This window comes from Leptonychotes weddellii, chromosome 6 (assembly GCF_054177405.1).
Source record: "Leptonychotes weddellii isolate Sample4059 chromosome 6, ASM5417740v2, whole genome shotgun sequence".
Classification (NCBI taxonomy): Eukaryota; Metazoa; Chordata; class Mammalia; order Carnivora; family Phocidae; genus Leptonychotes; species Leptonychotes weddellii.
In genome coordinates this window covers 37,592,308-37,619,353 of record NC_138374.1, presented here as the reverse complement: position 1 = coordinate 37,619,353, position 27,046 = coordinate 37,592,308, and the positions used below count along the sequence as shown (strand labels likewise).

At 49.1% G+C, this 27,046-nt stretch overlaps 1 protein-coding gene across 1 annotated transcript; it reads left to right on the top strand.

Moving 5' to 3' along the window:
• The first annotated feature begins 17,381 nt into the window (after positions 1–17,381).
• NPY4R2 (neuropeptide Y receptor Y4-2) lies at positions 17,382–26,198 on the top strand. The gene is made up of 2 exons (XM_031019389.2): positions 17,382–17,431; positions 22,510–26,198. The coding sequence occupies exon 2, from the start codon at positions 22,550–22,552 to the stop codon at positions 23,675–23,677; it is 1,128 nt and encodes a 375-aa protein (XP_030875249.1). The 5' UTR covers positions 17,382–17,431; positions 22,510–22,549; the 3' UTR covers positions 23,678–26,198.
• Positions 26,199–27,046: the final 848 nt, after the last annotated feature.

Below are 27,046 nucleotides of genomic sequence, written 5' to 3'. Positions count from 1 at the left end.
CCACAGCACGAGCAATGAGGACATGGATTTACGGGCTCTGGGCTCTGGTATGGGCAGGACCGGGAAAAAAAGGCAGCTTGTTTGTGGTGGGGACATCAGGAACTGGGAGGTGGGGCAGGTCCAGCCACCTGTGAAAGGAGTCTGGAACAAACTGGAACTGCTACTTGGGGTTAAAGCTTGAAAAACCTGCATCCCTAAGAGGGCAAGTGGTGCAGAGAAAGCTGGGAAGACAGGCCCTGGGCCAAAGACTGGATGGGCCGTGTCCTCCATATTGGCATTTTGGAAGCCTAACCTGCCATTGCAAAACTTGTTTTGGGGCTGAGCACTTTGGAAAGCCAGATGGGAGCAGTGACAAGATCTGGGGAGGTGGGGATGGGCATGGAGATGAACACAGTGAGAACAACAAAGAAAACAGAACTCCTGCAGACTAAAATCCAAAGTACTCGGAAAAACTAATCATAAGAAGAGTGAGGATAAAAATCAGCCACGAGGAGATGACTTCATTGCCAAGGAAATGGAAATATGAGAAAATAAGAAAAAAATTAAGCATTTTGAGACCTCCATAGAGGAAAAAACAGTGTTTGCAAAAATAACAAGAAATGATAAAATAAAGCCTGAGAGAAGTGACTCGAGAACAGGTTGGCTTTGGGAAAGAATGGATTAGAAATCTGGGTGTAAAAGCCATGCGAATCAAGTCAGTAGATGGAAGAACCAAAGATAGAATTAGTGAACTGAAAGATAGAAAGCAACTCACAGGTCTAAGAAGATGAAAAGATGGAAAAGAATTTAAGAATCAGGTTGGGAAGGAGTGACAGAGAAGGAGTATCAGAGGGAATGACTGAGAATCATCTATTTAAGAAAGATGTGACTTCAGAGTAAAAGCTTGCACGGGATGCTGAGCAGGATAAACATAAGGAAATTGAGAGAGAGAGAGACCCCTTAGACCTGGTTGGCCCACCCCATCCCCCCACCCTAGGTCGCCTTCTCCTTCTCATTTGTAACATCGGGACACCGGTCATGAGACTCTGGCTCCATGCCTGTTTGGATTATATGCAGCAGGTAGTCAGGTGGTCTGGTGTCTGGTTTCTAGAAGGTGCTCAATAAACATGTGGTCATTAATAATTGAATAACCGACAGGTGAGTAAGTCAGTGCTGGGAGAAACTGGTGCATGTGTCTCATTGCACGGCCAGGGCCTGGGGACAGGAGAGTCATTACAGTGGAGTGTGGGAAAGTGGCCAGGGACATGCTCCTGGCCCCGCTCTGGTTGGGCTGGCCAGACCTGCTCCCAATGTGGAGGGCCACTCTGCGGGCCAGTGTGCCCGGGGGCTGTGTGAGAGAGCTGCGTGCCCTCTGGTGGGAGTCCACTCAGACCACGTTCGGCGCTCAGGGAGGTGTGAGGACCAGCTTCCCCAGGAGATCTTTCTGGCTTCCCTGTAGCGAGTGGCTGGCCCAGTAGAGGTACAAACTCATTCTCTATAAATATGTGATTAGCGATGAGTTATTAATAGAAGAATAACTTGAAAGCAGCATGATCAAATATGGATACGGCACTTCACGGGTTCCAAAGTGCTTCACGTTTGTTATCTCATCTAATCCCTCTAACACCCACACAGGATATTGTTTGCGTAATCATTTTATAGGCTGGGAAAAACTAGGTTTGGAGAATTGGAGCAAGTCGCCTGAGATCCCCGAGCACCTGGGGACAGACCCAGGGCTCTGCGCAGTGGCCTCTGGCCATTGTCCCGTGCTCTTCCAACCTCTGCCCTCCTGCTTGTCCAGGCAGAGGTTGGGCTGCCCGGGACCTTTGCTCCCCAGAAACAAAGGGTTTACTGAGTAACTGAAGAATGTATACAGCCCTGCACAGCCGGCCATGTGTAATGTGTTCCCAGGTACGAGCAATCCTCAAACACAGAGCGGGGCTTCTCCGCCCGCCTCCACAGAGAGGGCGGGAAGTGGATGTATGGACGCCAAGAACAGACTGATGTGTGTGGGGGTGAGGGGGACCCTTTCAGGGAGGTAAGGAAGAGATGAGAGATGATACAGTCCCTGCTTCCTCCTCCACGTCTGGATACAGCACTCAAGGCTGCTCTGCTGGCATTTCATACACAGGCTTTAATTTTATTCTTTTCCTTCACGTGTGACCCGTGGGCCCGCAAGGGAGGCTAAGGACTCCTGCTTTGGCATGCCTGAAGACCCAGACTCTCGTTTCAGTTGAATTCTTCCTGAGTCCCATCTGAATCGGGCACATGCAGGACCATACACCATATAGACTCAAGGGCAGGTTGTTTGCACGTGGAACGTGTGCAAGTTGATGACAGCTTCTCTTTCCAAAACATCTATTCATAAAATAATCAGTTGACCTATTTGCGAACGACTCATTCAGCAAATATTTATTGTGTGCCTGGAAATGACTAAGGGGAGGCTTCACCCACAAGGAGCTCACTGCCACGGGGGAGAAATCAGGCAGGGTGGAAAGTTCTAGGTGGTGACTGAAGCTCACCACCGTCCATCGATCGGAGCAGTCTCCTTGGGACCATCCCGAGGCTGTGGTTTCTGAGCGAGGTGCTGTATTTCAGTGTTCCTATACACACACATTCTCAAAGTCAGACTGGACTTCCCCTGGTTCATCTAATTGAGTGCAGTTTTACTTGCAGAGAAAATGCTACTTAATAGCGGGAATGGGAGGAAGGGAGAAAAGAAGGCTTTGTGCAGCGGAGGCGGGGGAGGGAGGCAGCAGGAGCGGGAGGAAGGAGCCACAGGAGAAGCCCTGGGCCAGCGGCCGAGCCACCCTCGGCCGTGGTGACAGAGTGTGGCAGACACCATGTATTCCTGGGGTTTGTTTAGCACAGAAGGAAGCTCTTATCTGTCCATCCTGACAGAATGCAGAACAGGATGAGTCCCTTTTGTCTGCAGGTTTGAACATCAGGGAATCTCATTTGACAGCTCTGTTAACTGGTCTTTAGCTATAATTCTTTCGAACCACGGCCCCCTCCGCCGCCCCAACCTGCCGGCTGGGTTCGGCCTTGGCCCGGTTCCCACAGGGTCTCCTGCCCCTCTCCTGGGGCACTGAGCACCTTCTAGAGTGAACGGTTTGTTACTAGGTCTCTGCTTTCAGACAACGAGTCCTCTGGGGGCCCCTGGGCTCCCCTCTGAGTCCTCAGTACCGGACACAGGGCCTGGGCAGGAGCACCCGGACAGGAGCACGGAGTCACCTTGCCGAGGGCGGGAGGGAAAAGGACAAGGGAGCACCCCAGGGACATGGAGATCCACGACTGTAGCTGGGCGTAAAGTGCTCTATCTTTGTTTAATGGATTTGATAACTTCGTCCCTTCCAGCATCCTGCTCCTCTTCCTCCTCACGGCCAGATGCGGAGATGCGGGCTCTTTCCAGAGCACTTGCCCTGCCAGGTGGGAAGAAAGAGCGCCAGCAGTGCCCCTGGAGAGGGGAGGTGCTTCCGCTGTTTGCAGGGGTGCGGGCAGCATGGGGTTGCACACTATTCGTGCTGTGGGCGAAGGGGGGCACCCCAAGTGCCGCAGCTCCAGGGTGGCGCTTGCTGACTGTGCTTGGACACGTCACTTCTGCTCACGGAGTCTGTTTCCACCTGTAAAATGGGGGTAATCACAGCAACTCCCAGGATGATGTGAAGATTAAGTGAGAGATACGGTGTGAAGCGCTTGGCACATTACAGAGACTCGCAACACGGAGACTGCCCTTCCGTATTCTCCGCCTGACCCCTGAGAGGAGATAGCCCAGACGGATGATGCCTGAGTGTGACCAGCACCGTGGTTCTGCGTGGCCTTATTATGGGATGTTGAACATAGAGGGCAGAGAGAGTGGAGAGAGCGTTCCACCAGGAAACAGAAGAGGCCTAAAGTTTGAGTCTGGGTTCTGTCACATTGTAGCTGTGTGACTCTGAGCAAGTGAGTTACCCTCTCTGAACCTTATTATTATTATTTTTTCTAAATTGTTTCATATGGAGTCTTTCAGATGCTTTCTCTAAGAGTGGAGACAGTGACCTCCAGAATAAAGGCAAAATGTTACCATTATCCTCCTGATAGGACATTTCTTCCAGTGGTGAGCTTGAAGCCCGCAAGTGCTGGGTGGGATCCTGGCAGTTGCTATGCGTTGACTGGCACCCTGGTGAAGCTGATACCAAGGAGCTCTTTTCACTGCCTCCGTCTGACCCCTTATCAACATGGCACCAAATATTTACCAAGGTCTGGCTGGCGGTAGAAATGCTGGTCTTGATGGACTCTGAAAAACAAACTGAGGGTTCTAGAGGGGAGGGGGATGGGAGGATGGGTTAGCCTGGTGGTGGGTATTGAGGAGGGCACATTCTGCATGGAGCACTGGGTGTTATGCACAAACAATGAATCATGGAACACTACATCTAAAACTAATGATGTAATGTATGGGGATTAACATAAGAATAAAAAAAAAAAAGAAATGCTGGTCTAAACGTTATTATGGGGTGGAGATGAGATCAAAACAGAGGCATCCTGGACTCATTACCTATATCCCTAGATATCATTATGTCATGTTACCTTTGATGGCCCAGAAAGTGTGCGGACTCCCTGAATTGTAAGAGATGGGATTTGGTGAGCGGAGGAAACCACCACCCATGTCGTGTGCGGCGGAGGACTAGGAGGGCCAGGGCAGGCTCTCGGCGTGCTTCCAGCTGGAGAACTCTCACTCCCGGAGGGAGCAGCGGCCCTTGGAGACACAACAGGCAGGCTGCCTGCGAACCAGACGTGGGATCGTTGTCTCTGGCCTCCCTCCCCGAACAGCAGGCAATAAGGGGGAGCGGACACTAGGGTGGGAGCATGAGGGTAGCACCCAGGAGGAGTGGGGAGCATCGCACCCCAGAAGGCTAACTTTTGGCACGTCCAGTCCAGCAACATTCCCCACACACCCCGGCCCCAGAGGCCGCCTTCACTACCTCCAGGCAACAAAACTAATAATGCTCGCTGCAGGCTCATAGTCTAACTAAGTCTAAGATGGGCCTTCCAACAACACCCTCCACACATTTGCAGAAAAAAACCACACCCAAATAGAGACACCAAGGAAATCGAGTTACATGAGCAAACAGGAGATTAAGGAAAAAAAAAAAAAGAAAATCTTAAGAAGGACGAAGTTATCAAATCCATTAAACAAGAGCAAGCAATTTTATTTTAAAAATTAAAATAAAATAGGGGTGCCTGGGTGGCTCAGTCGGTTAAGTGTCTTGACTCTTGATCTCAGCTCAGGTCTTGATCTCAGGGTCCTGAGTTCAAGCCCTCTGCTGGGTTCCATGCTGGGCATGGAGCCTACTTAAAAAAAAAAAATTATAGTAAAATAATGAGGTTTTGGCAATGAAAAATATGATTATCAAAATATATTTAAAAAACTAAAGGGATGGGATTACTAGCCACCGTAACACAAGTGGAGGGGGATTTAGTGAGCTGGAAAAACAGGGCAGGGAATACTTCCAGAACCTAGTGCAAACATCCTAGAAAGACTGTCAGCTGTCTACCAAATTCCAGCCTCCCCCTTTTCCAGAGCACGGGTGGGACCATGGTTCCAGTCCCCAGCCGCAGGCGAGGTGTGGTCATGTGACTGAATTCTGTCCAATGAATGCAAAAGAGGAGGGGCTGGGTGTCCCCTCCGGACTGAGGGTGTCTCTCTTTGTTGCTTTTCTCTCTCACCACCAGGTAGGGAAGAAGAAATCATCAAGTAGAAAATGGAAGAAAATATCAAAGAGGTGAAGAGAGGCAAGACTAAATTTAAGGGCCCACGCAGTGTCAAGCAGGATGAAAGGAAAAAAAAAAAAAAAAAAAAGAAATCCTGGCTTAAATCCTTGCTATGAAATTTCGAAACACCAAGGAGAGAGAGAACATCCTAAGAAGGGGAGGAAATTAATAAATAAACTCAGGAAATGAGGATTCAACTAACATCAGTTTTCTCACTTGGCAACACTGAATACAAAAGACAATGGAGCAGTGTTTTTGAAATTCTGGGGGACAACGGCTTTGAACTGACAAGGCTATACAGAACTGGTCTGTAAGTCAAGTGTGAGTGTGAAGTAAAGACATCTGAAGGCAGAAAGCTCTGTTTACCACTGGCCTTATTGTCTGTGAATCTTATTTGAAAGAATTGCCGGAAGATGTACTTCAGCAAAATGAAATGTGAATCCAAGAAAAAGATGTGTGTTACAAGAAATATGTCATTAAAGATACCAGTAAAACTTAGTCATTCCAAATAATCAAGGATACTGTCAATATATTATATCGATTATATATATAATATTATAAGAACCTGGAACAAAGATTCTAAATAACCTCAACATTGGGGGAAGTGATGAAAAAGATAAAAACGTGTTTAAATGGAGATAATAATCCCCTTTTTTCAAAAAGGGAAAAAATATGAAATCAGAAATGCAAGTCTCTTTTTAAGAGAGGAGTCACATTTAATTAAAGGGAAACTATGAAGCAAATCACTTGGACCTAAAATTGATTTGTTTATTCAGGTAATGTATTATAAGTTGCCTTCTCTGGGCTACTATGAAAATGGAATGATGTAGTATATTTATGACTCTGTGAACTAAAACATAAAATCATTTTGCTGACAAATCTGATTGATGTCGAGGGCTCAAGTGAAATGAAATTTTATTCTGCTCTAACTTTATCACAAGTCATGGATCCTCCCTGCTCTGTTTCCTGAGGCTAAATATAAAGATACAACAATTATCTTTGTTATAACGATGTCCTTTATTATTCAGTTGTTTTTCCACAAAGCATGTCTTTACTCATCAAAAGTGTAATTTCTTAACTTACAAATGCATCTGCACATCATGGCTTTTGAAATATATTTTCCTCAATTTTGTAAAACATGACCACGAGCAAAGGAGACAGTGGTGTTCAAAAATTGTACCTATAGTTAATGACTCCAGCTATAACTGACTCACTTCCTTTCATTCCTTCCAGTTTAGAACTGAATTTTTTGGTTTCCCACAGTGTTATTACTGGGAGTTGAAATCGTTTATTCTGCTAGTTCTCCCTGCTGTATCTATTAAATATAAACTTGAGTTAAAAACAAGTGCTAAAGGGAAAAAAATGGTGTCAATATCAAATGTTGGCGAGGATGTGGAGAAACTCGATCACACGTGCATTGCTGGTGGGAACGTAAAGTGGCATAGGGACTCTGGAAAACAGGTTGGCAGTTTCTTAAAAAACAAACAAGCAAACAAACAACCAACCAAACAAAGCTAAACTTGGAACTACTATTTGGACCAGGAATTGTACTTCTGCTATATTCATTCCCAAAATGAAAACTTATTTTCACCCCCAAATTCTACACAAATATTTATAGTGGCTTTATTTGTAATAACCCCAAACTATTGGAACCAACCCAGAAGTCCTTCAACAAGTCACTGGTTAAATACGCGGTACATCCATACTGTGGAATACTTCTCAGTGACAAAAAGAAACAAAGTATGGCTCCATGCAGCAACTTAGGTGATTCTTCAGAGAATTATGCTGAACGAAAAAGCCAATCCCAAAAGCTTATGTACTTACTGCGTGATTCCATTTATATAACATTCTTGAAATGACACAGTCATAGACATGGAGGAATATTAATGGTTGTCAGGGGTTAAGGATATGGTGGGAGCAGAAGGTGGGAAACAAGTACACGTGGTTATAAAAGGTCAACAGAAGAACCCTTGCCATGGAAGTTTTCTGTACCTTGACTATTTCAATGTTGATATTCTGGTTGTGTTATTATACTGTAGTTTTGCAAGACGTTACCATGAGGGATAGAGATAAAGGGCATGAGGGATCTCTGTATTACATCTTAGAACTGCATGTGACTCTACAGTGATCTCAAATAAAAGTTTTTCTTTTTATTTTATTTTAGTTTTTAAAATATTTTATTTATTTATTTATGTGTGTGTGTGAGAGAGAGAGAGAGAGAAAGAGAGAGAGCGAGTGCACGCACACAAGCAGGGGGAGCGGGAGGGAGAGAGGGAGAAGCAGGCTCCCCGCTCAGCAAGGAGCCCAATGAGGGACTTGATCCCAGGACCCCAAAATCATGACCCGAGCTAAAGGCAGACGTTTAACCTACTGAGCCACCCAGGCGCCCTTTAAATAAAAGTTTCAATTAAAACTGTGCATTTGAGAATTTCTATACATACGATCCAATTCAGAATTTTGTTTATCTTAGGTATTAAGGTTCTCTTCTTGTTTGGGGTGGGGTATAAATTATTGTTCAAATATATTTTACTCTTCTCACCCACATCTCATCAGAAGAGTCTAGTTTTTGCTTCTATTAATGTTGGTAGTAGCTCTGTGTCTTGTTCTGGCTTTAGGGTGGGCAGAATGCACTTCCTTGCCCCTTTACTTTGTGCTCAGCCACGCAGCTTGCTATGGCCAATGGATGTTAGCAAATGTGACTCAGATAGGACTTGAAGTGAACTTGCAGAGCCAGGCTTGTCCTCTTGCACTTCTGCCGTCTCCGTGAGTAAAGCTTTTGAACTTGCCCTTCAGTTGGGGGGGGGTCCCAGAATGAGCACAGGTGGAGGAAACTAAACCTCGGAGCCAAGTCCTGTTGGACCTGCAACTCAAAGCAGAGCTGGCTCATTGAGCCCAGCTTAGGTCAGCTAAACCCCAGGTGACCTGTAGTTGTTTGCATGTCACTGTTTGTATGCCATTTTGTGGTTATTTGTTACTCAGCAATAGCTGACCCATACAACATTATATCAGGTAAACGTGCTAGGACAGCACAGCTAAGCACAGTTTGAGATGAGGAATAGAATAGAGTGAGTTCTTCATCCAAGGCATATGGTAATCTGGTGGCTATTTTACCTAAAATCCCATCTGCACCCATTTGGGGAGTTTCTGGCTCAAAACTCCTTTTATAACATGTCTTGGGGAGTTGAACTCTATGTCCAGCATCCAGCACACATAGAACTTAAAACTATTTGTTCACCTCCTACACTGTTGGTGGGAATGCAAGCTGGTGCAGCCACTCTGGAAAGCAGCATGGAGGTTCCTCAAAAAGTTGAAAATAGAGCTACCCTACAACCCAGCAATTGCACTACTGGGTACTAACCCCAAAGATACAAATGTAGGGATCCGAAGGGGTATGTGCACCCCGATGTTTATAGCAGCAATGTCCACGATAGCCAAACTACGGAAAGAGCCAAGATGTCCATCAACAGATGAATGGATAAAGAAGATGTGGTATCTATATACAATGGAATATTATGCAGCCATCAAAACCCCTGAAATCTTGCCATTTGCAATGATGTGGATGGAACTAGAGGGTATTAGGCTAAGCGAAATAAGTCAATCAGAGAAAGACAAGTATCATATGATCTCACTGATATTAGGAATTCTTAATCTCAGGAAACAAACTGAGGGTTGCTGGAGTGGGGGGGGGTGGGACGGATGAGATGGCTGGGTGATGGACATTGGGGGGGTACGTGCTATGGTGAGCACTGTGAATTGTATAAGACTGATGAATCACAGACCTGTACCCCTGAAACAAATAATACATTGTATGTTAAAAAAAAAATAGTGGGAAGTGAAAAATGAAGGGGGGGTAATTGGAGGGGGAGATGAACCATGACAGACTATGGACCCTGAGAAAGAAACTCAGGGTTTTAGAGGGGAGCAGTGTGGGAGGATGGGTTAGCCCGGTGATGGGTATTAAGGAGGGCACATATTGAATGGAGCACTGGGTGTTATACGCAAACAATGAATCATGGATCACTACATCAAAAACTAATGATGTAATGTATGGTGACTAACATAACATAATAGAATAAAATAAAATAAAAAAAACCTATTAGACTATGGTTTGTTTGACTATGGACTGTTTGAATGCATCCCAGGAAGTCCCAGAAGGTCCCAGAATGCAGGGGATAAAAACAGTGTAGGCTGGACTGCTTTGGTATTTCTCCTTTGTCTTCCACAGAGGGGCAGGTGATGCACTGGGGTAGCAGAAGACAGGGACTATAGGTCTCTAGGGGCATGATGCCCTTTTGTCCTTGTCTTTCTCTTACTCTCTGCTAAGGAGGAAAAATGCTGTCCTCAGCTGGTCAGCTTCAACATCATAGACTGTACTGGAGAAATGGAGTTTTAGTGACAAGTGGCAACTGTGCCCTCTTCCTCCTTTCTCTCTGGCTGGAGGGCATGTTTTGTATTGCCGTAGGTGGAGTAGAGAAGGAGTGAAGCCTTGGTAAGGAGGGGCAGGGAAAAGGCACTGGAAGTCTAGCTTCACTTGGAGAGAGGCCGGGGCAGGGAGCCAGGGAAAGGCCAGCTGTCTGGGGTGGGAGGCAGGAAAGGTGTTGGCTGCCAGCTGACTTCCCTTATCTTCCTTTCCTGTAGCCAGAGAGGAGGTTATTTTATAGCCCAGCTTCTTTATGGCCTCAGTAGGGAACAAAGGCAAACAAAGAACAAATGATCCTTCAGGGTCTGGGGAGCCTCCTCCCACAGCAGATGTGCCTGCCACTTGGAGAGCTTTGTGGAAGACCAGACCTTTAGGGGCTGCCTGACCTGGAGGTCTCTCCTTCATGTCTCCCTTTCATGTGGTCTTGAAAAAGACTTCGAATGCATCCCGATCCTTTCAACCTTTGCATCCTCACCAGCTTGTCATGAGCTTGAACCAGTCTTGGCTCCATGTTACAGATGATGACACTGAGGCTGGGTGGTTGTTACCAAGCTTCTTTATCCTCTGTGCTGTGGATGCTATTTCATTTCTTTTATTTATTCTTTTCTTTAATAATTGTAATTATTCTTCTTTAATAGAAAGAAATGGGCTATATTCCTATTGCTTAGATAAATGATGTTGCCATCCCCTCACCCTGATTATTTCTAGAGGTTGCAAATTTCAACTTTTATTTCTGTTTTATTCCATGAAGGTGAAAAATTTTATTATTATTTAAAAATATATAAACAATCTTAAACTTACAGAAAACTTACAAGTGAGTATAGAGAACATTAAAAAAAATTTCTGAACCATTTGAGAGTAAGCTGCAACAAGATGCTCATCTCCCCCAAAGAGTAGTTTTATTGTTTATTTCTTATAGAGAAGAACATTCTTCTGCTTACCCAAAAACACAACCATCATGATTCAGGCGATTAGCACTGATACATAACTACCCTCTCACCCCTAGGTTCCATTTACCAGTGGTCCCAAGATGCTTAGGTTTAGCTCTCACGAGTCTGGTCTCCTTTATTCTGAAACAGTTCTCCTGTCTTTCTTTGACTTTCATGGCCTTGACATGTTCTAAGACTACAGGCCAGGTATTGGTAGCATGTCCCTGACTTTGGGCTAGTCTGATGTTTCCTCTGGATTGGGTTCATTTTTATGCACCTTTGGCAGAAATATGACAGAAGCAATGATGTGTTCTTCTTGCATCCTATTATGGGCACGTGATTTCAGTTTGTAGCGTTAGTGATGGTGGTTGCTTTGATCATGTTGATTAGCGTGGTGACTTCCAGGCGTCTCCACTGAAAAGTAACTAATTTTCTCTTTGTAATTAATAACTATTTTATGGTGAGGTACACTGAAGCCATGTAAATATCCTGTTGTTCATCAAACTTTCACTTTGCGCATTCAATTATTTATATTGGAGTGGACTCACAGGTTACTATTTTATTCAAGGGGCTAGTATCTATTACTACCATTATTTATTTTAATACTCACATTGTTCCAGATTTGGCCAGTAAGAGACCCTTCCAGCTGGATTCTGGGTCTTTTTAACATGCTCCATTGTTCTTAGAGCACTCTGTTGTTTTCTAGCTTCCAAAGATCTTTCAGGCTCATCTTGTATGTTCCCTGTCCCTTGGATTCTTTTAATGGAAAGTGGCATTTAGAAGCCAAGTATGGGTGCTAGGAGTGCTCACCCTTATTGGTCACTACTCCAAGGCTCTCTCAGTGGACAGAGTAAGGAGATGCGTGTGTGTGTGTGTATCTCACAATTGCATTCATATTTATTTATATACAGATCTTCCTTAACTTACAATGGGGTTATGTCCTGATAAACCTGTTGTGCTTTAAAAGTAATGTAAATTGAACGTGCATTTAATACACCTAACCTAATGAACATCATAGCTTAGCTAAGCTTAACTTACACATGCTCAGAACACTTCCATTAATCTACAGTTAGGCAAAATCATCTAACACAAAGCCCATTTAATAATAAAATGATGAATACTATGTAATTTATTGAATACTGTACTGAACATGAGAACAGAATCGTTGTATGGATAGCCGTTGTTCAGCCTCGTGATTGTGCGGCTGACTGGGAGCTGCCCACCGCCCAGCATCACGAGAGTATGGTACCACATATTGCTAGCCCAGGAAAAGTTCAAAATGCAGAATTCAAAGAACTGTTTCTACTGAATGTGTATGGCTTTCACACCCTCATAAAGCTGAAAAATTGTTTGAGTCGAACCATTGTAAGTGGGGTACCATGTGTCTATTGAAAACCCTGAGTTTACACAATACCTTCAATTCTGATTTAAAACCACAGCGCTCATTCTGGTTTTTTTTCCCCCTTCTGTGTTTGTAACTACCCTCTCCATTGGTGAGAAAACTGGCTCCAATTATCTTTAATATACTTGCTTTACTTGGTTGGTTGCCGTGTGTCGAGTGTCTCCCATAGCAGAACTCCCTTCCACCGGGACCTCCCTCTACTCTGGTTCTGGCTCTCCACCTTGGCTGTCCTCTTCTCTCACACAGATACCCTCTTCGTTGTATTTGAGCTCTAACACCCTGTGTTGGGCTGCCAATTCCCTGCCTCCTCACATGGACACTGTCTTTGTCCTGTTCTGACACACTATGTCGCGCACCCCCCCACCATGGGATGCTATTCTCCTTGTACTTGGCTCTGACATGCTGGGCTGCTGGGGTTGCAACCCTATCCTGTGCAGATGTACTCCTTGCCCGCTGGGTTCCAACACCTGTTGGCTTGCCCCTTGTGGGGACATCTTCTCACTCAGCTTGGGCTCCAACTCCCTGTTCTTGGCCACCAGTCTCCCTAAGCCTGGCCTCACCCTCATGGGACACCATCTTGCTCAGCTCTACCTAATGGCTTTTGGACTATATTGTTCCCTGTACCATGGAAGTATTTGGAACTAATTCTGGATATGGATATTCAGAAAGGAAGGGAATGGAAGAGCGACAGCATAAGTGCTTCAGAAATTTTTATTTTGAGCAGCACCCAGTAGATCTTTTCAATCTACATCTCTGGGAAAGTTTCTTTTATTATTGAGTACTTGGGTACTTTTTTACACTCCACCCAGATCCATTCTCTGCCATTGTTTTGGCCTTCTTTAAGCCCAGAGAGGCTGGATGATTCTTTGCTGGTTCGATTCCAGGTGGCTTTGGTCAATGGCAAGAACCCATAGGAGACTGGAAGTGGATGGAGAGAAGTTGGTATACTTCTTTCCTACTTCACTCTGTTTCAATGCTGAGTCTCTGGCTACAGTGGCATGTCTCCAGACTCTAGCAGCTCATTGGGTGGCCTTTCCTCCACAGTCCCCTGGCTCTGATGATACGATTTTTTCCGCCTCACTCCTTTAGCTGTAGGGTGGTAACTGCCCTGCCAATGTCTGGGTGCCGCACCATTTATTGTCTTTCCCCTTACTCCTGCCCACTCCTCCATGTTACCTTTCAATTAATGTCTCTTCATTTGACTATCTGGGGGTGAATTCCATTTCCTGCTGAGTCTATGACTGATATGCTACCTTTCATTTTCTTGGTTTTCCCTTCCTGGAACATTTATTAATTGGATAATGGGTTATTTGCATTAATCATCTATGTCTTTTGTTTTTGCTCTTAGGTTTTCCATCTTTTTGTGTTTTGGCTCCACATGATAGGACATTTCCCTACTTTGTCCCCACCCCCATCCCTTCCAATAAAATGTTTTTCAACTTCAGCAATCATATATTTAATATTGAAGGGTTTTTTCTTGCTTTCTATCTCTCTTTTCCTAGCAATCTGCTCTTGTTTTACAAATACAGTAACTTCTTTAATCTGAGGATTAATGAACATGACTGGTCTCTTAAAGTTCTTTTCCAGTCCCTGAGTTACTTCAGTTTTATGTGGGGTCAATTATTTTGTTTATTTATCTTGACCTATCTCCTTTGTGCTGTTGATTTTCTAAATGTATGGGATTCTTTGATTCTCTGTTCATAGGAATGGGAAAATAAGCTGATTTTCCTGGATAGCTAACATGGCTTCCTTTTGCTATGGCTCTTCCAGGAACAAGTCAGGATAGCTGCCTGGAAGCTCTCTGTGTGGGGGACACACTCGCCAGCCTCCCTTTAGAATAAGTGTGTGGCCGGGTGAAACGGCAGGGACTTTTCACAGAGGGTTGGTTGTATGGGCTTGGTCTCCAAGAAAGAGTAGGAGTTTTCCAAGTGGAGAATGAGCTCAATGAATCCAGGCTGTGGAAGCAACATCTACCCAAACCTGGATATGTGAAATGCAATGATATTCCCTAAAATGTAGAGTTTGAGTGGGGAAGGAGTCTGGGGGAGACACCTTAGAAGGTTTAAGGAGAAGCAGACTGACTTGAGAAACTCACCATGTTGGAGCGTGGGGTCCGTTAGGACCATGTTGGACTAATTCAGGTGGGAGTGTGGGTCTGGAGAGGTTTCAAACTAGAATTGCTGGAGCCTGCTCATTAGCTTTTGGGGGGAGGGGTGGCACTCAGGGGGGTGGAGGAGCACAGGGGGTCCGGGGGCAATAGATCTTGAGGGCATGTTTCCTGTGCTAGGAGCCATTTGCATCTCATCTCATTTCTGCTTACAACAGCCCCCGAGGTGGATTTTATTATTAGCTCCATTTTACAGAAGAGAATTTGAGGCTTGGAGAGTTGGCCCCTGCTCCCAGCTCTTGACCAGTCACCATACTGGCTCTTAAGGTGGTGACAGTAACAGGTCTGATTTCTAATCTCAGCACATTGCCAGCAAGAGGGTGGTTGGGGTGCATCCCTCCTTCCTGACCCTCAGCTTTCTCGTTAGCCCGAGGAGACCTTGCAGTGGACCAAGGGGTCAAACTGCAAGCCATGGAGGGCTGACCATGCCTGAGGGATTAGTGCTTGCACTTAGCTCCAAGATGATTCACATAGAACATGCCTAAGGGGGTGGGAAGTGAGGTCCATCACTAGGCTGTTAAGAAGGCTCAATGTCTAGGAGGTCAGACAAAAAGCCAGCCACTTTTATGGTGCAGGAAGAACCCTACTGAGCCCCTTCCCCAGAGACTGCAGAATGTAGCCTGCCTGGCTGGCAGGCCCTCCCAGACTGGGGTCCTGGCCCCAGACTCCCACGAGAGGGGAAGTACAGTGCCCCGTTTCTTGCTTGTGGCCTTTGCTTTCTTGGGGGGAGCTTCCGATGCTCCTGCTATGCTGGCTGCCCAGATCTGCTGCCGCCAGAGGGTGCTGTTTCCTTCCCCAGCAGAGGCAGAGAGTCTGACAGCCTATTCCGGTAGTGTTGGTTTAACTAGGGATTCTGCGGTGAATGCAGAAATGCATCCTAGCAGAAGGGTCATTGGAAAGCCCTTGTGAACAGAGGCATGGGCTTGGCAGGCCAGATCTGAGTGTTTCTTAGCCGAGTGACTTTGGGGGAGTTGCTCGATCTTGGACTCTCACTTGGTTTCATCAGTAAAGTAGGAATAAAAATGCCTACCTCTTGGAGCTGTTGTGATGATCAAATAAGGCCATGTTTGTAGAGTCCACACATGCCATAAATGGCAGGTGCCATTCTAGAAAGGGCCACTGCTCACAGCTCTAGGGCCATGTCCATAGATGAATGGTACCTCTGGGGTTACCTGGTATGTGTGTGGGAGGAGCGGCTGGAGGTGTGGGTCATATTATAGGAGAGCCTGTCCCAAATGTAGGACGTTCCCTTGAAGCAGATCTGTTACTCTCAGGAGGTCCTCCAAGCACATACTCAATTTTACTGTGTGGCCTCCTCGGGGAAGAAAATGACAAGTTAGTGTATTTAAAACAGGAGCAGCCCTTGTAAACTAATCCTGTTCCATTCCGGCCAAGTCCTGCGTCACCTGGGCTCTGATGGAGAAGTGCTTTCTCTGTTAATTCTCATTACAACAACCTTGGAGGCCCTTCCAGCACCCCTAAGTCCCTCCTGACCATCCCACCCGTGCCTCTGGAAGCCTCCTTGCTAACATTCTCCAGCGACACTGCCTCCCGTTCTCTCCAGGGGCCAAAGGCCTCCAGCCTCAGGGCCTGTGCCCTTGCTGTGCCCTCTGCCTGGACCACCCATCTAGAGCTGACCTATTTCCCCATTCTGAGGAAACTCATTTACTTGTCCCTTGTTTGTCTCCCTCCCAGGACCAGGAGCTCCAGGATGACACAGGACAGGGACTCCGTCTTGTTCAGCTGTGTGGGCCCAGCAGGAGAGCCAGGCTCATAGGAGGCCTGCAATTAGTATTCGAGAACCAGTTTCCGAAAGGCCCATTTCACGGATGAGGACACCGAGGCCCAGGCAGGGAGAGCAGCGCAGTCCCAGGCTGTGGCGTGCGGGGCCGGGCCGGGCGCGGGATGTGGGGCGGCCCGCGTGCGGGGCCGGCGCGGCAGGGCGGGCGGTGGGGCTCGCGGGCGCGGCTCCCGGAGCAGCAGTCCTCGTGGGCGGGCAGACTGGGGCGCGCGCGGGAGCGGCGGGCGGCGCAGGACGGAGCCGAGCCGGCCAGCGGGCGGACGGGCAGGGCGGCTGGGCTCCGCACGCAGAGAGCGCCGGGGCCGCCGGAGCGGGTAGGTGGGCGCGGGCCCCGCGACGGGCCCCGTGGGTGCAGGGGGCTCAGGGGCCGGGAGCCCAGGTGCCAGGAGTCGTCCGGGAAGCCGCGCGCGCCGCCTGCCGCCGGGCGCCTGGGGAGGAGGCGCCGGGTGGGCTTCAGATGAGCCCAGGGCTCGGAGCCACACGGCCGGGAGGGGGTGGGGTCAGGGGTGGAGGGCGGGGGTGGGGGGAAGCCCCCAGCCGCTCGTGTGGACTCGGGCTCCCGCAGTGTCCTCACCTGAAACGTGCATGGCCCGCTACCGAGCTCACCCTCTGGGCTGCGAGGAGAGAAGTGAGGGGCGCATGGAAAGTGGGCACCTGCGGCATTAGGAGACCAGGAGCTGCCTGCTGAAATTTCAGGAAACAAAGTAGACGTCCTTTTCCATTCGTACTTCACAGGAAATTGATATTATTTGTATTCGTTCTTAGTTTTCCTCTGACTGATGGGGAACGCAGGCGAGGGGGAGACCTCTCCCAGAGGTTCAGATGTTCCCGCCTTGTCTTGACAGCCGCCTGGAAACTAAATCCGGAGTCACCATTTTACTGCCCTCGTCCAGTGATCCCCTACCCTCCTTCCCCGAATCACCACCCCTGGGGTGTACCTGGAGGATCTGAGCTCTGATCCTCCTCACTGGGCATCTCTGAGGTATGCAGTGGGGAGTGAGGGACAGTCTTGGTATGAGGTCCCCTGCGGGGGGGCGGGTAGGGGGGCGCAGTCTCCCAGAAAGGTCTGAAGTGGTCACTGTGGCCCCAGCTCAGCAACCCTGGGGAGTGGATGTGGTCCCCTGGAGGCTGCGAGGGACTGACCCTTGGAAGGTATGGGTCCTTGCTCAGTCATAGCCCTTCAAGCCTGTGTCTCCTCCTGCGGGGGGGGGGGGCTGTGCTCTGTCACTGTGGGGGAGGCCTCTGAGGTTCCAGATTGTGTCAGTAAGGAGGCAACTCTAAGAGTGTCATTACATTGGGGACCCCCAGCGCAGGTCTCCTTGGGAAGGATGAGGACCTGAAGGGGCTGGGTGGTCCTTGGCGCCACAGGGGAGCCAGCATGCTGGGACCAAGGGCCAAAGCACTCCACCTGACCAACAGATGCCCCTGGGGTACCTTCTCATTTGGCTGAGCCACCTCCCAGCACCCTTGGGCGCTCACTGGGACCCTGGGCTCTGTCAAGCTTTGTCAGGGACCTTGGATATTCATCTCCAACCCTGCCTCTGCCCCTTTGTTCCCACATGTTAGCTTGTGTCTTGCTTAAGCATGGGCTCCACTTCCCTTTTCAACATCTGTCTGGCAGGTCCCAGTGCAGGGATTTCAGAGTCAGACTGCTGGGGGTTCAAACCCCGTCACTTACTAGCTGTGGGACGTCAGTCAGGTCCCTTCCTCTAACTGGGTCTCAGCGTCACCCTCTTGAAAATGGAGCAGATAGGAGATTGAACCACATGAATTTGCCGTGTTTGCAGGGCAACAATGGTTGGATACTGGCAATTTCATGTGGTTCAGCCTAGTAATGCCTTCCCCGCAGGGCTGTGGTGTGGATTAATGCTCAGTGGGGTATCAGGTGCCCAAAGCTCAGGGACAGCTGATGTCCCTTCTGCCCTCTGTGTCCCAGGAATGCGTGTGTTCTCCAGGGTGAGGCAAGCCCCTCCCTCCTCGGACTCTCCCCTCTAAGACTGTGCTCCCTCATGCCCTCTCCTGCCTGCCCTTCCAAACTCCCACCCCTGCTGCCCTGGGCGCACCAGGCTCAGATCCTGCCCCTCCCCAGGTGCAGCCTCTTGGGCTGTTTGGGCATCTCCCGGGATGTCCAGGGGACCAATCTCAAAACAGAGTCTTATCTGTCTACATGCTGGCTGACTGCCTCTGTGTCCCTCAGAATCTTGGGGTCTCATTTATAGACAGGGCAGTGTGAGTGAGGGGCAGCGTGAGGCCTGTCATGAATATCTCTCGGGCTAGTTGCTGGCCTGTGGACAGCACAGCCTTGGGCTCTGACAGGCAAGCAGTGGGAGTGTGGCCCTTTCTGGCCCTGGATAGAGACGGGTACTCCCCCGTGGGGCGGGGCTCAGAGCAGGAGTGCTCTGCAACAGGGCTGGTGCCGTTTGGAGGCCGGGCGCTGGGCAAAGCATTAGAGTAAGGTGATTGCTCCCAGCTCTGTGCCCCCCTGCAGGACTTCCTAAAGAAGCTTTGGGTCAGAGCTGGAGCTAGGTGCACTCGGAGGCTTGGGCACGGGTTTGTATGATCACTGTGGCCAGTTCCTCATGGTGGAAGAGAGTGAGGTCCCCTCGGGTGGAGTTGGTGGGATGCGTGGGAAGAGAAGGAAACTGACGTTCGATGAGCACCTGCTCTATGCCAGGCTGGTCTTGTTGCAAAATGGGCAGCTCAACTTCCCAGGAGGTGGCAGAGAGAGTTCCTGAACAGGACCTGGTCCACTGAATTGTGTTATTTGTCCAAGGAACTAAGATGGAGACTGAACCTGAAAGAGTCTATGGGAGGGAGAGCTCTAGGGTCCTACTTTTCAGACTCCTTTTGTCCCCATTTCATCCCCTGACCTAGGAAGGAACCAGGCCCTCCTGTAAGATAAGTATTGCTCCCCCCACCCCACCCCCCCATATAGCTGAGGGAACTGAGGCTCAGAAAGGTTCAGCGACTCTCCCAAAGCCACCCTGCTGATAGGTGGCAGGGCTGGAATTGGAACCCAGGACAAGTACATGGCCTGCTGGCCTCCCTAGGATCCTGATGTTTCTCTACTGTTTTTCCAGATGCCAGTGTTGGTTCGGCCCCCAGACAACTGGGGAGACAGGGCTACAGCCTGCTCTTGAGTGAAAAGCCCCCCCTCTCCTGCCAGCAGCAAGGTGACCCACTCCTTTCAACCACATGGTCTCACTGGGACCATTCTTAACCCTGAACTCTTAAGTCCCAGTTGGTGGAGTTGTGGCTGGATCGTGATAGCTTTTCACCAGGCTCTGGTGGCATCTAAGTCCTATCTCCTTCTTTACTTGATTCTGCTCAGGAGCACCTCCCCCAAGAGATCCTCTGTTCCGGAGACCCCCCACCTCTCAGAATGTTCTATGAAAGAAATCCAGCTTTTCTGCTGACCTGGGGCTCTTGGATTTGAGTCACTGCCACCTTGACCCTGGAGTGCGCTTCTGGAAATCCTCAGTCCTGGTGCACAGAGGGCCTTTCTGGGGTGGGGGCTCATGGAGTCTCCTCCTGGTGGGCCCCTCTCAGCCTCTGCAGAAACATGCAGAGGCCGCTGACAGTTCCATTCCTTTTCTGGTCCTGTCCCCATGCTCACTTTCCTGCCTTGCTGCTCTCCCAGTCCCAGCACTTCCCTCGTCTGCCTGTTCCCACCAGCTGCTGGGATCGGCTGATTTGCATTCAGGCATTCGTGTGGTCTAGTCAGCAGTGACAGGTGTGGGGTGTCCCGGGCCACACATGCCCATCCCTTGTGTTAGCTCTTTATGGCTTCTCTAAGAAGGGGCCTGCAAGCCAGGCAGAACCCCAGTGCTGTCTTCTTCGGCCCTCCCTTTCCTCCTGTCCTGGACCTCTTCCTCAGTCTATTCTTTACATCCAAATGATCTTTCTAGAATGGACGTGGGCTTGTTGGCCAGCATTCCTGCTCTGGCCCACCTCTCCAGTCTCATTGCTTACCACTGCCTTCCACCTACGCGGGGCTCCGGTTATTCTGAACGGCCTGCTGTTCTCTGAGGAGCCTCTGCTCTTCCCTGCCTCCCTATCTTTGTGCATGCTGTTCCCCGCACCTTGAATTCCTTCCTCTATTTGGTCCACTGAATGGCTGACTCCTTTTCAACTTTGGGGCTGTGCCTCAATGTCGCATCTTCTCTCATCTTCCTGTTTCCTCTCCGATCTCCCAGCTCACGGGCATTGCATTCATACTGGCTTTGGCCATGGCGATATGACCTTGAGGCTCACCTGTGTTCCTGGGGGCAGTTCTGTGGTCTGGGAGGGACATGGCTGTATGTCATCCTCACCCTCGTTTCTAGCATGGGGCTTGGCACATGTTTATTGAGTGAATGAAGACGCGAGGACTTTCTGGAGCCCTCCCTATCCACGAACTCTGCTCTGATCATGCTGTCCTTGGCTAGTTTGGAGCCTCTGGCATTACTCCTGCCATTGACCCAGCCCTGGTTGATGGTCAGCCAGAGCCTGGGGTGTCTCTCCCATTGGCTGCTTCTAAGCACAGTGCACCCACCACCGTTTTGTGCAGCTTTGGCTGCTTTTGGACTCACATGCTGGGCCTTGCATTTGGCCTTGCTACATTTCATTTTGTCAGGTTCTATTCCAAACAGTCCTTTCTGCCAGAAGACTGTGGTGCCAGAAAAATCCTCCTGCCTCTGAGATTCAGTAGCCAAAATAACCAGACTATAAACTGTCAGTTGAATTTATGCCTTGATCTTGTAAATGGCCAAATATAGCTCATCTTTATAAACCAAATCAAATGCATGGTGAGTGACATTTAGGACACGAGACATACAGATTTTCCTGATCTCTGGTTAATTTTGGCCATACTCTGTAAAAACTGCTTTTAAATTAGCACTTGATCGTGAAGAATATATATATGTTCACAAATGGACTTGAGCATTCTGTGGGACTTAAAGAATATCTGAACTAGGGTCTTCCTCTGTGAACGGTGTATATCACAATGGGACTCGAGGAGCACGTGCATGAGAATCATCTGGGCCACTTGTTAAGATACAGGTGCCTGGGCCCCATCCCAGACTCACTTCATTGCATCTCCTGGTGAGGGGCTCTGGAGTCTGCACTTTTGACATGCCTCTGGAAGGATTCTGATGCTTCCTGAGGGTTGGGAACTGCCCTGGGGGATTAATGACAGCTAGAGACCCCGTGACGAAGGTGAATCACAGTGGTATGTGGAAAGATCTGGGAACTCTCTAAGTCAGAGTATCTGTCACTGGCATTACCACCTGGAGATTCTAGAGTCCAAATTCCAATTTGGTCTTAGCAGAGGGTCCCTTGTGTTGAGGAGACAGCAGGGGAAAAGAGATAATCTGTGCCAGGGCATGGAGCTGTGGACCAGGCTGGTGTGCTTGAGATCTGCAAGCTAGTTCAGGTGACTTGAGCATGGGCAGCGCAGTGAGTGGGCAGCCCGTAATCTTGGCCCTGCACGTGTGCAGCATGATGGGCAGGAGGAGAGACCTGGTGTGCAGATGACCCAGTCTTTGCATCCGTGGCAGTCTTCAACTCTGCCGTGTGTCGCCTGAGAAACAAGGCTGGCAGGGCAGGTAGGGCCTGAGACCAGGACGGTGTACTGGGTGTTGAGCTCTGAGGTTTGGTTTTATCCTCAAGGGCAGGGGGCTCTGTGGAAGGACCTGAGCACACAGTGGCATTTGCTGCTGTCTCTATTTGGATAAAATGTGACAAGAGGATTTCTGCCCATACTCCCTAAACAGTTCTGTCTTTGTACTCTGTGTACAAAACTCTAGTTTCTTTATCATTAAAACAGCCTGGAAGCCTGAGGTCAAAGGCAATGTGTATGACAAATTCTGGCATCAGACCAGGATTCACATCTGAGCTCTTTGACTGATTAGCTGTGTGACCATGGGCAAGTTGCTTTACATCTCTGAGCCTCAGGTCCTCCAGGTCCCAGCAGCCTTGGGATGGCAGAAGCTATGAACCTCTCTATGTGGCTCCCACCTCTCCCTGGATTCCGCACAGGAGGCAGGATCCCTGAGTACCATTGCTCTGTTTGCTTTGTAGGCATCGTCATTGAATCTTCCAGAATCTTCTCACCTGCACCATGAACATCTCGCACTTCCTGGCCTTGCTGCTCCCAGGATCCCCTCAGGGTCAAAACAGGAGCAGATCAAGAAGCATCCCGTACAACTTCTCGGACCACTGCCAGGATTCTGTAGACCTGATGGTCTTCATTGTCACCTCTTATAGCATCGAGACTGTTGTGGGGGTCCTGGGCAACCTCTGCCTCATATACGTGACCATTAGGCAGAAGGAGAAGGCCAATGTGACCAACCTGCTCATCGCCAACCTGGCTTTCTCTGACTTCCTCATGTGCCTCATCTGCCAGCCACTCACAGCCATTTACACCCTTATGGACTACTGGGTCTTTGGGGAGGCCCTTTGCAAGATGTCCGCCTTCATCCAGTGTATGTCGGTGACAGTCTCCATCCTTTCGCTTGTCCTTGTGGCCCTGGAGAGACATCAGCTCATCATCAACCCAACAGGCTGGAAGCCCAGTGTCTCCCAGGCCTACCTGGGGATTGTGGTCATCTGGCTCATCGCCTGCTTCCTCTCCCTGCCCTTCCTGGTCAACAGTGTCCTAGAGAAAGTCTTTCACAGGAACCACTCCAAGGCTGTGGAGTTTCTGGCAGATAAGGTGGTCTGTACTGAGTCATGGCCGCTGCACCACCACCGCATCATCTACACCACCTCCCTGCTGCTCTTCCAGTACTGCGTGCCGTTGGCCTTCATCCTGGTCTGCTACGTGCGCATCTACAGGCACCTGCGGAAGCGGAAGCGGGTGTTCCGAAAGGGCACCTACAGCTCGCAGGCGTGGCAGATGAAGCGGATCAATGCGATCCTTGTGGCCATGGTGGGTGTCTTCGCCGTGCTCTGGCTGCCCCTGCACGTGTTCAACAGCCTCGAGGACTGGTACCATGAGGCCATCCCCATCTGTTATGGCAACCTCATCTTCTTGGTGTGCCACCTGCTTGCCATGGCCTCTGCCTGTGTCAACCCTTTCATCTATGGCTTTCTCAACACCAACTTCAAGAAGGAGGTCAAGTCCCTGGTGCTGACATGTCAGCAGAGTGCCCATGTGGAAGAGTCCGAGCATCTGCCCCTGTCCACGGTGCACACGGAGGTCTCCAAAGTGTCTCTGAGGCTCAGTGGCAGGTCTAACCCCATTTAGTCCGGTCTAAAGCTTCTCCCTGCCATGTTCATTACCAGGCTCCACCATTTAGCTAAGTGGGCCAATTGCATCATTACTGGCAATGTTACTGGCATTCTGGTGGCACTCCATCACTACTGGCTTTCTGGAACCCAGAGAGGCTGGCCAGAGCCTATTTTTGCACCCATTTGCCTTGTGAAGCCTGACATTCAGATGGTCCAGCCGTTTGTTCCTGGGAGAAATCTGAGTCTGGATTCCGCAGGTCACAGCATGCCTTGCAGCCTGAGCAGGTGCCAGAAGCAGAGACGCTTGTAGCAGGCAGAGTTCATTCTGGTAATTCACAAACAGATGCTCAGCCTGGGAACCCAAGGCTTTCACCTCTGCCAGCGAGACTGTGAGGTCACTGTGGGCTGAGGGAAGGAGCCCGTGGGGTCAGAGCTCTGGACCTTGGTCAACCCCTCACCTCTGGGAGAGCTGTTGTTGGCGGACAGACTTTGTGAGTGGTACAGAAGTCTATGAAGGCAAGATAGAGGGATTACTGTCATGTGATTAGCATAGTATGTTGCAGAACACGGATCCTGGTAATCTTGGATCCTCGTGCTCCTCTGTAGGAGGAAAAGTCCGGCCTGAGCAACAGGAATCCCAGGATTCACATCCTGTTCCATCTTTCTCTTTCACTGCCTCTGCCACCTTAGGTGGAAACAAGCCTGCAAGTATCTCCCCTTGATAAGCACCTTGAGGGGGACATCTGCATTGTCCTAGAGCTGGTCCTCCATACCGAGGACAGGCCCTGGTGCAGGGAGAGGGCTCCAGCAAGGTAGGCTGATGGCAAACGTGCCCCTGCTGAGTACTCAGCTGAGCACAGACGCCCTGCACCACGGTCCTGCATGGGAAGGGCTCAGGCTGCTGCAGCCATGCTCTTACCACCCCCTTCCTAGCCTGCAGGACTTCTCTTGACAAGGCAGCAGGCCAGGAAATCTGTGACCCTCCCCAGCGTTAACCCATTGCCAAGGCCAGTAGCACTCTGACCACTAAGCTGACTTGCTCTAGGTTATGGGCACCATTGTTCCAAAGCCTTGCCAAGCCTTCAGTAGGGGTAGGGACAGGGGGTTCTTTCGTTTGGCGTAATGGGACACTGGCTGACAGGAGTATGGGTTCCCCTTCCTCCAGCCCACCAGGGAAAATGGAGAAAGGGCTACAATGAATACGAATATCTCACCCATGGAGGTCATGCCCCAGTCTTTTGGCTGCCGACCCAGATCCAAGGCTTTATCTTTTTGTGGACTAGACAGACAGGTCAAGATTGCCTCTGGGCCACTTTTGATGGGAGGCCCAGGTCTGGCTCTTGCCTGCTCAGACCCAACACACCCTGGGGCAGAGTGGGCACTGGCTAGACCCACCATGGCCTCCTGGGGCAGGGTATTCAGGTGCCCAGAGCTCCCGAGGAGTCTCACTGGCAGGCTACTAGGACTGCTGTTCACAGGAAGTCTGGCAGAGGGCCACGCAGCAGGAGGTTGAACAGCCACGTCTGACTGTCTCTCTGACCTGGCCCCTGACCAAGAACTTGTGCAGCCGACACCCAAGTCAAGTGCTCTTTGAGCCACCAGCTCCCTTCCTGGAGCTGTTTGTTTCGTCCCAGCTTTTGGTGACAGCGTTCATTCTGTTCCTTTGGTGACCTTTACCTTGGCTTTTGGGATAGATTTTGAGCCACTCTATCGGGCACAGCTTGTGCTGGCCCTCTGGTGCCATCAGATGCTGGCAGCTCCAGGTACCTGCCAGCAAAGCCCAGACCCTGGGGCTCATCCCAGTGCGATGTCATTGACCAAGCTTCCCAAAGAATTTGGGGGCCTCAGGTCCGTCCAGAGCCTGTGCAATTGCCTAGAGTTTATGCCTCATTGCCCATCTCAGTGGGGATGCTTAGGGACAAGGATACTTTAGGGTGCCCACACCCTTGAGGGCAGGGAGACCGGGCTGGGCATCTGGCGAAGGTGCTTGGCATTAGGAATTGGGGTAGTGGGTGAAAGCTTCATTGAGCATCTTCTGTGCTCCCCTCGCCTTGCTTGGGTGGACACAACCTGCCCGGATGGCTATCTCCTGCTCCCAGTTCCTAATGCCCCTTGCAGTTGTCTGGTTCCCCAGCACCCTGGAATCTTGCTGCTGAAAGTATGGTCAGAAGACCAGCAGCCTCAACATCACTTGGAACTTGGTAGACATGCAGGATCTCTATTCCCACTTGAGACGTATTGAATCAGAATCCGCATTTGATCAAAATCTCCAAGTTAATGGTGTACACATTCAAGTGTGAGAGGCTCTGCTCTAGAAACAGAGTGCCCTGCAGCCTGGAGCCAGTCGGCGAGCCCTGAGGACACCTACTCTGGGATCTCGAAGGGAGCTCTAGGAATCCTAGTTCCGGAGATTAGGCTTTACAATGGTATTGCTGAAAAGGTAGGTTGTTTGGTTCTGGTTGTTTGTCTCATCTCTGCATGTGGACATAATTCATGTGACGCCTTTTCATTCCTTCAATAAATATTTACTGAATGAACAGTTTGTGCAGTTACATTCTTAGTGAATGTGCCCCTCTGTATTCTGCTCGACTTCACTTAAAACTGTCGTCATGGTTTTCCATGATGCTGCCTATCATTTTTGACGGCTGATTATGAATTTAGGAAATAGCTCTAGCTCCTGGGTCCCAGCTCATGGGCATGTCCTTGACTGTAGTGGGAGGAGCCCATCTTCCGAGGAGCATTGGGGCTGGAACTGGAGCTGCCCACCCACAAAGACCACCTGGGGACCCTTAGAGGGAGCAAAGCATGACCCAGCCCTGGTGGTGGGAACGTAAATCCTGCCTCACTCCAGCACTTCCTTTTCCCAGAAATGACATTGGCTTGTTTTTTCCCCATTATAAAAGTTAATCATGTTCATTCTTGAACATACACGAAATAGGCAACAACAAAATGAAAAAGGAAATCATGTTCTGTCACCCAACCATATTCAGTGTTTACATTTTTTGGGAGTCATTTCTTTAGTTTCTGTGTACATAGTGTTAGTTTTATTAGAAAAACATGGTTAAGATCATACTGCAAGTGTCTGCATATTTATGTATAATATTAAATATTTTTAAATATCTTTTTTTGCTTGACCTTGTAAGAATTTTTAATCATTCAACAGATACGTCAGACACATGGTAGGGGCTGGAGATACAGTGGTAAATAAGATAGACATTGTCCCTCTTCTCATGGAGTTTATAGTCCAATGACTAGATCCATCCTGCCTCCTTAATCATGTGGCGTATTTAGATGTTTCTAGACCTATTATGTGTAGTTCTGTGATGAACTTCTACGCAGAGAACTTTTTCTAATTTTTTATTTTTAAAAAATATTTTAAGTTGGT

Bases quoted from the DNA above. Each gene is read 5' to 3' on its own strand.
- NPY4R2 (XM_031019389.2), top strand. From the start codon at position 22,550: ATGAACATCTCGCACTTCCTGGCCTTGCTGCTCCCAGGATCCCCTCAG.